This window comes from Neovison vison, chromosome 4 (genome assembly GCF_020171115.1).
Source record: "Neovison vison isolate M4711 chromosome 4, ASM_NN_V1, whole genome shotgun sequence".
Lineage (NCBI taxonomy): Eukaryota > Metazoa > Chordata > Mammalia > Carnivora > Mustelidae > Neogale > Neogale vison.
The window spans coordinates 2,508,331-2,521,017 of record NC_058094.1 but is presented as its reverse complement, the minus strand read 5'-3'; the positions used below and the strand labels follow the sequence as shown (position 1 = coordinate 2,521,017).

The 12,687-nt window shown below is 47.9% G+C and overlaps 1 protein-coding gene across 1 annotated transcript in view; it reads right to left on the bottom strand.

Annotated features, from left to right (window-relative positions):
- LOC122905506 (maestro heat-like repeat family member 5) overlaps window positions 1–11,288 on the bottom strand; it is a 67,643-nt gene extending 56,355 nt beyond the window's left edge. Inside the window, 2 exon segments of the mRNA XM_044247076.1 lie at window positions 1,032–1,204; window positions 11,140–11,288. Coding sequence (XP_044103011.1) covers window positions 1,032–1,204; window positions 11,140–11,288 — 322 coding nt within the window.
- Between the last annotated feature and the right edge of the window lie 1,399 nt (window positions 11,289–12,687).

The window sequence follows — 12,687 nt, the reverse complement described above, 5'->3', positions numbered from 1 at the left end:
ATGCATGAAGGCTTCACACCTTTATACACCCAGGCATATTTCCATCCATTCATTGATTCAACCACTTTTTCATGCATCCATTTATGCAGTCGTCTATCATCTGCCTACCCATTGATTCATCTATCCATCCAGTCACACATTCACCCATATGTCTGTTTGTCCATCAGTTCCTTTATCCATCCACCTGTCTGTCCATCCTTATACTCACCCATCAATCCATGCATTAATAAATGTATCCATCTATCTGTCTGTCACCCATTTGTTCACAAATTTATCTACCTGTCCAGACACCCATCCATTCATATATTTATTCATCCATCCATCACACATCCACTCAAATTAGCCACCCATCCCTCTGTCCCTCTATCTATTCAGTCATTTACCTCTTCACACTCCAACTAGTCATTCAACATTCAATGATGTTCCTTCTGGGTCATCACAGGGTTGTGATTGAGGGCTCAAAGAGGAGTCAGCACCCAGCTCAGTTCTGAAGGAGCCTCCAGGCCATGGGAGTCCTACCCACTATCAGTGGACTCTGGTTCTGTAGTTCTATAAAAAGCCCTGGGCACACAGAGAGGGGAGGGGCAATACCTCCCTACAAAGATGGAGAGCATTCAGGACTGGCTACTCAAAGGAGGTGGCAATTTAACTTTGCCTAGAAGAATGAAAGCAAGTCATCCTTTGAATGAAGGGGAAAGGATTCCTGTGAGATGGCCAGGCCTAGACTGAGGTCCTAAGGCATGCAGAAGTGTGGGAAAAAGGTGGAAGGTGAAGTGTGAGGGAAGGAGGGATTTTTTTTTTAGCCTTTAGATGGTGCCTCAGGAGGCATGAAGAGGCCAAGAAAGGTGTTTAGGGCTCTCTGCTAAAAGTTTCACTATGTCCACAAGGTCCTTGACATCCCCAAGATCCCAGGGGTGTGGATTCCTTCTGGTCCTCATCCCCAGGACTTTTTGAGTGGAGGGACCTGATGGGGTCTGCTGAACCTGACCACCCCATCTCCACCCTGCCAGAGTCCCAGGGCTGGTGATCACCTGCATTGTAGGCTTCCTCCATGAACATCTTGTGCTCCTTGGGCACCAGAGCAGCCTGGCTGCTCTGTGACTTGCAGAGCAGGATGGTGGTGGGGTGTGTCTGTCTGTCCCTGTGGGCAGGTACCTTCATGTAAGATAGGTCCTTCGTGGATCTGGAGACAGGGGAGAAGATTCTGAAATGGAAAAGAGGTCCAGGGTGTATCTGGGCACCTGTGTGTGCATTCAAGAATGCAAGCCCAGTAGACACTGAGAGCCATGTTGGTCAGGATCAGGCTTGGCAATATCCTTCTGTGTGTCCGCCTTTCTGTTTAATGGTCTGAATGAACTCCGAAGGGGGAGTAGGGAAGGAGTCTGGAGGCCTCAGGGATGTTGTTAAGTAGGCAGTATCACCTGTGGGCCTGGAACGGACTGACCTCAAGCTAGTGTTGGTGGCAAAGACATGACTGGCAAGACCTGGAGGGCTCAGGGTATGACATCCCCAGATCCAGCTTTTACACTGACTTGGAGGAGCCAGTTTTTTCAGGACCACACACAAGACTGCCCTGGCTACACAGATGCCACTGAAGGGGTCTTTGAGTGAGGCCCAAGAGCTGCAGAGCAGGTGGGAGCAGGAGCCAGGAAGATGGATGCACTGGACCAGAACCCCCTCTGTGTCCCAGGTCCCATCATCCTGGCACTTAAGAACAATTATGTGTGCATGATGGAGACACCAAGAAGAGCTGTGTGGCAGGGGCAAGGGAGGACATCAGCCTGTGAGGTTCCTTTACAACTTCCTCTCTCTCACCTCTTCTTTGGAAAATATGGGGCAGGAATCCCTCAGACTGTGTTCATTGCCAGAGTGGGGCAAAAGGGGAGGCATCTTTTATTTTGTGGTTAGAGCCCAAGCTGTTTGTCTCACAACTTCCCCTTGGACCCCCTGGCAGGAGTGGGTTCTGCTCTACCTGCTGCAGGACCTCATTTCTTGTCCACTCACAGTTCCCAGTTCCTGGGTACTGACCACGGGCATGGTGTGTTCATTCTAGCCACTAAGGATATAACTAAAGATATATGGATATCTAATGTCTGATATTAGTGGGATTATATATTTTCCCCCCAATTTTTGAGTTGTTTAATGCAGAAGGAGGAACCTGGTCCTTGTTGCTCCATCTTAGAGGGAAGCACTGGTGTTGTCTTCATCATCTTCAGGACTTTGGGGTTTTTCCTGAATGCAGTGGGAAACCCGAGTGTTTTGAGTGACACGATATGACATACATTTCTTATGTGTTAGAACAAATTAATAGGTAAATGTTAAAAGAAATGAACCATCGTCTAATATACCACATAATGTACCTATAGAATTAGTTGATGATTTTTGTCCTATTCACACTGAATAAAAAATTACCAGGCATACATGGCAGCAAGAAATTATGACCCCTAAGTAGGAGAAAAAAAATTGATAAAAAGCAACACAGAAATGACACAAATGATGGAATTAGTAGACAAGGACATTAATTGTTATTGTAACAATATTCCACATGTTCAACATGGTAGATTAAAACAGAAGCATGCTAAGGAGAGACATGGAAAACATCAACAAGGTGAAGAATACAACATCTGAGATTAAACATACACTGGATAAGTTTAACAGCATATTAGACACAGTAGAAGCAAAGATTAGTGAACTTGAAGATACCACAGCAGAAACTACCCCCAAATGGGACATAAATAGAAAAAAGACTGGAGGGACGCCTGGGTGGCTCAGTTGGTTGGACGACTGCCTTCGGCTCAGGGCGTGATCCTGGAGTCCCGGGATCGAGTCCCACATCGGGCTCCCAGCTCCATGGGGAGTCTGCTTCGCTCTCTGACCTTCTCCTCGCTCATGCTCTCTCTCACTGTCTCTCTCTCTCAAATAAATAAATAAAATCTTAAAAAAAAAAAGAAAAAAGACTGGAAAAAGTGGAATAGAGCAATCAGTGAATTGTAGAACAACCTCAAAGGGCATAGTGTATATGTAATGTAAATTCTCACAGAAGAAGAAAGGGAGATAGAAAACAGTATTTGAGGAAATAATACCTGAAGTTTCTAAACTAATAAAAACTAAAAATCGCACATATCCAAGAAACTCAATGAACCTCAAGTGAAGGAAACATAAAGAAAACTAAACCAAATAGCATTGAAATAAAATTGCCTAAAGCCAACGCTAAGAGAAAATTTTAAGAAAAAAAGCCAGAGGAAAGTCAGAGGAAAAAAAAGACATATTACATACAAAGGTATAAAGATAAGAGCCAGAGTATAGTTATAGTCAGAAATAATGCAAGCAGTGCACCTGGGTGGCTCAGTCATTAAGCATCTGCCTTCGGCTGAGGTCATGTTCCCGGGGTCCTGGGATTGAGCCCTGTTTTGGGCTACTTGCTCTACGGGGAGCCTGATTCTCCCTCTCCCTCTGCTCTGCTGTGTTGCCTCTTTGTCTGTCTCTCTTTGTTAAATAAAAAATAAAAAAATAATAAAAAAAGAAATAATGCAAGCATTGGAGATGTGGAGCAACATATTAAAGCACTAAGAGAAAACAAACAAACAAACAAACAAACCTGGCAAATTAGAATCTTATACTCAGAGAAAAAAAATTTAAAAACTGATGGTATAGCCAAACCTTTATCATACACACTGAAGCTGAAAGAATATGTAGCCAGCAGATCTGCACTATAAGAAGCGTTTGAGGAAGTCTGTCAGGCAGAGGGAGAATAACACCAGATGGAAATATGAAAATACACAGAAGAATAGAGAACAGTGGAAATAGTAAGTACGTAGGTGAATGTAAAGTATTTTTTTCTTATTTTTCAAGTTTAAAGTAAAAATAACAATGCTTTGTAGGACCTACAGCAAATGTAGAAGTAAAATATATGTCAATAATACCATGAAGGCCAGGAGAGGGAAATGGAAATAAAATATTATAAGAATCTTATACTATAAGTAAAGTGGCATAATATCACTTGAGGGTAGGCTGTGATATAGTAAATCTATAAATCATAAGCCCTAAGCAATCACTGAAAAATCAGAGAGTAAAACAAAAATCTATATAGCTAATAAGCCAACAAAAGATATAGAGGCAAAGAGGAAAACTAGAAAAAAGAAGAGAAGAAACAAAATGAAAACAAATCGCCAGATGATAGATTAAAACCGAATCATATCAATAGTCATATTAAATGCAAGGGATTTAAATATCTCAATCAAATAGCAGAGACTGTCAAATTGAATAAAAAAATCAACACCCAAGTATATGCTGCCTATAAGAAATACACTTGAAATATAATAGACAAAAATCAATGAAAAACAAAGGATGAAAAAGGTACATCATGTTAACAATAACCAAAAGAAAACAGAAGTGGCTATATTAATATCAGAAAAAGTATATATTTGAATGAATAATATAACCAGGGATAAAGAGAATCAGCTCATAATGATAAAGGGATCACTCATCAAGATGACTTACAATTCTAAATGTTCATGTACCTAATAACAGAACTTCATAATATATAAAGCAAAAAAGATAGAACCAAAGGGAGAAATAGTTGAATAGTCGAATCATAGTTGAAGCTTTCAGCATCTCTCTGTCAATAATTGATAGAATAAGAAGACATAATTATTAAGGATATAAAAGATTTAAATCATACTCTTAACTAATATATCTAATTGGCATTTACAACACTCTCCATCTAAAATGGAAGAACACACATTCTCTTCAAGTGCACGTGCAACATCTACAATAGATGATATTCTGAGCCATAAAATAGTCTCGATAAGTTTAAACGATTCAGATCAAACAAAGCATTCTCTTTGACCACAAGAGAATGAAATTAGAAATCAATAACAGAAAGATGGGAAATCCCAAAATATTTTGAAAACTAAGCAACAATTTAAAATAATACATGTGTCAAGAAGAAAATAAAAGAGAAAGTAAAAAATATTTTGAACTAAAAGAAAATGAAAACACAACATATAAAAATGCATGGGGTATAGCTAAAGCAGTGCTTTGAGGGAAATTTATAGCATTAAAACTTAAAGTATTAGAAAAGAATAGAGGTCTGAAATCAATGACCTAGTTTTCCATTTGAGAAAGTAGAGGAAAAAGGGCAAATTAAACCCAAAGAAAGAAAATAATAGAAAGTAAAGGAGGAATCAGTGAAGTACAAATAGAACAACAATGAGAAAATCAATGAAACCAAAAGCCAGCTCTTTGAGAAGATACATACAATTGATAAACTTCTATCAGGCTTTATTAGGGCAAAAAAAGAAGATATAAATTACTAATATAGGGGCACCTGGGTGGCTCAGTGGGTTAAGCCTCTGCCTTCAGCTCAGATCATGGTCTCAGGGTCCTGGGATCAAGCCCCGCGTCGGGCTCTCTGCTTAGCAGGGAGCCTGCTTCCCCCTCTCTCTCTGCCTGCTGCTCTGCCTACTTGTGATCTCTCTCTCTCTCTCTCTCTCTGTGTCAAACAAATAAATAAAATCTTTAAAAAAATTACTAATATAAAGAGCAAGAATAGGTACATCATTAAAGATCCTACAGACATTAAAAGAATAATGAGAGAATATTATGAACTTGGTGCCAATAAATTTGACAACCCAGATTACGTGAATTCCTTAGCCATAAAATACCAAAGGTCAATCAAGAAGAATTGAATAACTAGAATAGACATTTGTCTGTTAAAAACATTGAATCTGTAGTTGAAGACCTTCCCACAAAGAAAACTTTAGGCCCAGGTGGCTTTACTCTTCAATTCTACCAGGCATTTAAGGAAGACATGATAACAATACCACACAACTTTTCCAGAAAATTAAAAAGGGAACACTTCCTGACTCATTCAGTGAGGTGAGCATTAGTCCCCTGATACTAAAACCAAAGAAAGACACCGCAAACTTCCTTAACATATGAATCCAAAACATACAGATGTGCATATCTACCATGACCAAGCGCGCCTCTTCCTGGGCCGGCAAGGCTGGTTGAACAATTGAAAATCAGTCAGTGTAACTTATCATATTGGTAGATGAATCAAGAAAATACTATGATCATCTCGGTAGATGCAGAGAAAGGATGTGACAAAATGCAACATCTGTACGCAATAAAAACAAGAATTAAAGGAATTTCCTTAACCTGATTAAAAACATCTACAAGAATCCTGTAGCTAATATACTTAATGGTGAAAGACTGAATGTTTCCCCCACATCATTGGGAATGAGGGAAGGATGTCTGTTTTCACCATTTCTATTCAATATGGTACTGAGGGCTCAGTCAGTACAAACAGGTAAGAAAAGAAATTAAAAGTGTGCAGACTGGAAAGGAAGAAATGAGCTATCTTTACTTACAGAGGATGTTATCACTTACTTAGAAAATTCCAAAGAACCTACCAAAACCTACCAGAACTGAACAGTGAGTCCAGTAAATTTGCAGAAGTAAAATCAGGATGTAAAAATCAGTTATATTTCTCTACACTATGAGCTGTTGGGACTTGAAAATAAAAAGGTACCATATACAGTAGCATTAAAGATCATGAGCTATTTAGGTACACTGTCTAGAAAGTAGTTGTGAGGTCTATGAAGTGTAAAATATAAAATAGCAATGAAAGAGATAAAGACAACTTTAATAAGTAGAGAAATATACCACGTTCATGGATCAGAAGACTTAATATTATTAAGATGTCAGTTTTGTAAAAATATATCTAAATATTCAATGCAAAAAGTCCAGAAAAATACTCACATGTACAACTGAATTTTAAGGAAATTTAGCTGTATTAATTTAATTTAATTTTTTAAAGTAGGCTCCACACCCAATGTGAGGCTTGAATTCACAACCCTGAGATCAAGAGTTGCATGCTTTACCCACTGAACAAGCCAGCTGCCCCAAGGCCAACTGATTTTTGATAAAAGTGCAAAAGAATTCAATTAAGAAAATGTGTTCAACAAATGCTGTGCAATAATTGCATGTACACATGCTGAAATGCCCCCAATTTATACTTCACACTCCATACAAAAATTAACTCAAGATAGATTGCAGACCTAAAAGTAAAACCCGGGATCCAAAGTTCTAGAAGAAAATGTAGGAGAAAATCTTTGCGATCTTGCGATTTCTTAGATGTTACACCAAAAGCACAATCCACAGAAGAAAAAATATTAAGTTGGATTTCATCGAAATTAAGAACTTCTTGAAAGGCATCTAGAAAAAAATGAACAGATAAGCTGTGTACTTGGAGGGAATATTTGCAAATCACCTATGTCATAAAGATCCGTATCCAGAACACATAAATAACGCATGAAACAAAATAAAAACTCAGACACAAACACAAAAAGTCTAACAAAATACAGAAGGAAGATGTGAGCAGACGTCCCACAAAGGAGACCCACAGATGGCAAAGAAGCACACAGCAAGTGCCTCACATCATTCTTCACGAAGGAAACAAGTGGAAACCAAAGTGGGATATCGCTACACATCTACCAGAATGGCTAAAACTGGGGAAAAGCCTGAAAATACCAAGTGCTGGTGAGGCTGTGGGGTCCCTGGACCTCTCGCACAGAGCTGGTGAGGCTGTGAGCCAGTGCAGCCAGTGCAGAGAGCAGGCGGGGTGCTTTCTGAGCAGGCTGCACCCGACCCTGCTCGGCCACCCTAGAAGTCACAACCTACTTTCGCGCAAAATCTGCACGCGAACGTTTGTAATGGCTGTGTAAGAACCCCCAGCTGAAGAAATGCGCACGTTCTTCGGTGAGTGGATAAGTGCGTAAGGAAACTGTATTACATCCACGGGAACACCGTCAGCAAGGAAAAGAAAGGAATCCCCGAGAAACCAACAACGTGGGTGGTTCTTAGACTCATCAAGCCGTGTGAGAGAAACCGAACCCGGAAAGCCACGCTCTCGAGCCCATCTTGATGGCTTTCTGAAGAGGGTCAACAAAACAGAAAACACATTAGTGGCCTCTGAGGATGGGGGGTTGGGGGAGGGCTGAGGACAAAGGGGACGGGGGCGGGGTGGGATTCTGGGGAAGAAAGGCCCGTTTCCTATCTTGCTTGTGGTAGTAGATTCACGATTGTAAGACTTTGTCAAAATGTTCAGAATTATCCACTAAAGAGAGTGAATTTTACTCTACATAAATTATACCATAACAACAAAAAAAAGCAAGATCTCTAAGAACAGAAATAATTTCACCCTCTCTCTGGTCTCATTTCCTTCTGCTTTCTCTTGCTTACTCCAATGCAGTCACACTGAGCTCCTGCTGATCCTCAGACCGCCAGGCATGTTTCTACCCCAGGACCTTTGCACCCTTCGGTCTGACCCTTCGGTCTGGGGAACAACCTTCCTCCAGAGAGCTGCTTGGCTCGGTTTCTCGCCTCCTTCGAGTCTTGGCTCAATGGTCACCCCCTAGATGAACTTATTTAAAACAGCAGCCTGACCCCGCTCTCCTTTCTACCCCTACCCCCCCTCGATTTTTCCCCCCATCACTTTAACCTTGTAACCTTATGGAACTTACTTCATTACATCCACTCTTTGTGGCCCGTCTGCCCCACTGGAAGGTAGCCCCAAGGGCAGGGATCTTAATGTCTTGTCTCCAGTTGTATTCCCCAACACCTACACAGCGCCTGACACACCGAGCAGGTGCTCACCAGGCACTGGGACGACCAGCAGAGTGATGTATGAAAGCAGCAGCCCATTCTCCTCTCTGGAAAAGCCCCGTGACAGCCCCCAGCTCTCTCCCTCACCGTGCCCTTGCCAAGTTCCTGTTGTCCAAGCTAATTCCACTTACTGGTCGGCCTTTGCTCTCCTGGGCCCACTGCCCAGAGTGTGGGTCCTTTTTCCTCCTCTCTCCCTGTCCCTTTCAGGGCGATGCACAGAGACCCACCCTTCAGCCTTCTTGACCTGGAAAGAGCATCCTGGGGGGGGGCCTCCCCTGATTCCCTGGCTGACTCAGGGCCCTCCCTGGCTGCCCCTGCTCCCTGGTGTCACTGCTGACCAGCCGCTGGCCCTCTTCCTTCCCAGGTGTCCCTGGGGATGCGTTGGTTGTCCCCTGGTCCCCAGAACGTCCCAGGCAGGCTGCCAGTGAAGGTGGACAGAAGGCGCGAGTGAGCGGGCGAGGCGGAGACGCGCTGCCTCGGGGGGCCTTCCGCACAGCGAGACCCGCCTCCTCCCGTGCTCCTGGAGCCGTTCCTGGCAGCCTGGCCTCCTCCAGCTCCCTTCCCAGATGGCGTTCGTGCTCACTCCATCCCATAGCGGTGCCCAAACTGAGGACCCTCCCCACCGTCTGCCTCTTGGGGAACCAGGGACCAGGTGGCCAAGCAGGGGACACTCCCGGGGTTGCCAGAGATGTCGCGTGTCTGTGCTGAGCCAGACGGTCCTCGGGAAGCTCCCGTGTCCGGGGCACGTGCCGGGATGACCGCGCTTGCAAGGTGTCGGCGCAGAGGCCTTGGCCGTCTCCGCGGTTCCCGGGCCCTCCTCATCCCTTCCCGCCTTCCTTCCCTCAGTGAGGACTTATTAAAGGCCTGCGGCGTGCCAGGCCCTGCTCCAGGCCCCGGGGGTTCATCTGAATGACACGCACAGAAGGGCCTTTCCTCATTGTGCTCGCGTCCTGGGGCAGAGGGGAAGGACAGACTCTGTCCTGTGCCAGCTGGGGACAGTGAGATGGAGACATCGAGCAGGGACAGGGTTTGGACAAGCTGTGGGGCCATGTCAGACTGCCTGGTCAGGGAGCCTCGGCGGTTGGGGTGCTGCTGGGGTGAGGCTGTCCGACAGGTGCCCAGGGTGGGGGTGCTGGGTGGCTGGAGTGAGCGACGTCTGGACGGCGGCGTCCGGTGGTGCGGACGGAGCACCAGCCGCAGCGGCGCAGAGCGTCCTGCCGGAGGGGGATGGGTGCCCCCCTCACCACCTCACTTCGGACCCTCCACCCCACCTTGTCACACTCCATACTGTCCTCACACCACAACCACGAGGGGTGCTCAGACACAGAGAGGTTCAGCGGTCTGGGTCCCAGGACACACAGCCTCTGTGGGACGGCGCTGGTTCAGACCCAGCCTGAGCCCCAACCGTGCATCCTGGCCGGCGCGGCTCAGTGCACACTTGAACCTTCCCACCCCCTCTCAGAACACCAGCCACTTCCTTGCCACTCCCAGAACGTGTGGCCTTTCCAACGGAGGCTGGTGTTACCTCTGTGGGCACGTCCCCAAGGGCTGGAGCGCGGCTCCCCTCTGCACCGGGGAGGGAACTCGGCAGCTCAGTGTCCCCCCCCCAGCTCTTGGCCCATATCTTGCCCTAAAACGGCATCTAGCCCTGTGACGACCAAAATGGAATATATTTTTAAATACAGAGAAACGACAGAAGCAGTCAGGCAAACAGCCGCAGAGGGGAGCGTTTTCTCGCCTTCGAAGTGATCCAAGATGTGGCAGAGGAGGAGACGGGCCTGACAACACACACATGGAGACAACTGTGTGCAGACCGAAATAACTGAGTTCAAAGCAGGTACGAGGCTGCTCCTTCTGGAACAGCCGCCACCATGGGCATCACGCATGGGAATCCTGCTCCAGGACCCGCCCAGGGACAGTCTGGAGAGTTGGGCTGCCCCAGGCCCCCTCCCCCACCCCGGGAGGGCGCCCTGGGAGTCTGAGGTGGCAGGGGAGGGAGCCCGCCAGCCCCTGCCCTGCCCCCGCCAGCCCCTGCCCTGCTGCAACAGTCTTGCTCGGGGCGCGCTGCGTCTTTGCTGGGACACAGGCCGTCATGCGGCTGCCCATTCTGCAGATAAGAAGCAGAGGCGCCGGGAAGTGTCCGTCCATCTGTCCCTTTGTCCCCTCACTCACTCCTGCAGCGAGCATTGTGGACATGGATGGTGACATGCCAGCCTCACAGGCAGCCAACAGGGGCGCCACCTTCGGACGCCTCCTCCCTCCCAGTCTCCTCTCCACCGAGTCAAGGGCTGCCCCGTGGGGCTCGACCTCAAAGGCGCTGCCCACCTCCCCTCTACCCCCTGCGCTGTTCCTGGCTTCAGGGACACCTCTTTCCCTGGCTCAGGGAGCTCAGCCCCAGATGTGCCCCGGGGGTGCCCCTTGCTGCCCTGCAGGGAGGCGCTCTTCTGAAAGATGGAGAAGCCAGGGTACCTGTGGGAAGTAGGGCATCGGGCGTCCCCTTCTGGGTTCCCACATGTCCCAGCCTGGCGCTGGGCTGACCTGGGATTCTGGGACGTGGTCGATGACATCCTATCCGCCGTGGTGTGGCTGTGTGGCTTTTCCGAGTGCTGCCCGTCCATGTTGGGGTGCAGTTTGGAGAACCCACAGGCCCCAGCCTCCAGCTCTGTCCTCACGCCCGGTGGGGCGGCCCTATCTCTGTGTCTCCCCCTCCCCCACCCCAGGCGGCCCTGACCTCAGCCGAGGTCACAATGGTTCCAGTGCTCATGGCCCTTTCCTAGGGCCAGAGGTGTGGAACTGGACACTGTCCCGGGCACAGTGCATGTGTGTTCCTGATGCATTTTTGGGGGTCATCTGTTACACAGCAGTCGGTGACAGATACATGTTCTGTACCAGGGAAAGGTGGCAGAATTAGGTTCTTTATGAACCCCCATCACATGGGGCCACAGTTCAGTTGCAAGGTTGCAGAGAAGCAGGTCCCAGCATGGCCCCTTGTCCCCACACTCGGCTGCTGGAGGCCCTATAGCTGGGGGACGGAGGGCAAGGCTGTTGCAGGGATAAGGAAGTGCTGGGGCCGGGGCCTGCGGCTGGGCCATCTACCTGTAGCCCCCCATGAGCATCTCCCAATGCCCAGCAAGCCCTGGGCTCCAGCCCCTGCAGCCACACGGTGCAGGCAGCCCTGCCTTCTGGAAACAGCCCTGTGTCTCACAGACGGCAGACAGCCACTGCGCACCCCCGGGCTTCAAACTCCAGCTGCGGGGCCGCTGGCTGGATGACCTCCCTGAAGCCGTGACCTCTTTCTAAATGGGGGGCTGGCAATGCCCATCCTCCCCTGGGTGCTTTTGACATTCAAACTGCTTTTCTGGGAGCCGTGCTTGGCGCAGGTCAGGTGCCCAGCTCGGCTCAGCCACTGGGCATTGTGGACGCCTTTGCTGGGTCTGACTGGGGTCAGACCCCACGATGCTCCCGTGGGAAGGGTGTGTGGATTTGCAGCGGGTGGCAGGGGCTGGGGGAGACGGGCCACAGAGGCGAGGTGAGTTAGGACAATGGAAGGCGTATTGAGGCCTCCCCGGGTCCCTGGCGCTCTCTGAGCTCGTCACCTGGAGTCCGACACCTGACCGCAAGCCCAGGCGGCGGGAGCTGTGATTCCCCCAAGGCCCAGAGGTGAAGCCGGTCCTCAGGTGGCTCTGAAATGGAGGGTCTGCACGTACCCCTGTTTGCCGGGAAGCCCGAGCTTGAGTTCCTCTGTCCCAGCGCGCCGAGGGGGCCGGCCTCGAGCTCCCAGATGCTCATTTGTGAAGGAGGATCCAGAAAGCCGGATCCTGCCAAGCTGCCAGAGCAGGGTTTGGGGGAGCAGTCCTTCTCCGAGGCTCATCCTCCAGTGCCTCTGGGGTATGTCCTGGGGACCTTTCTGCCCGGTGGCCTTGGCCAGAGGTGTTGTGCTGGGGCAGCCCCAAAATGGCTCTCCTGACTCTTCCTAAGTTTTCAGGGACGTGGAGAGTTGGCTGTTCAAGAGAGCCG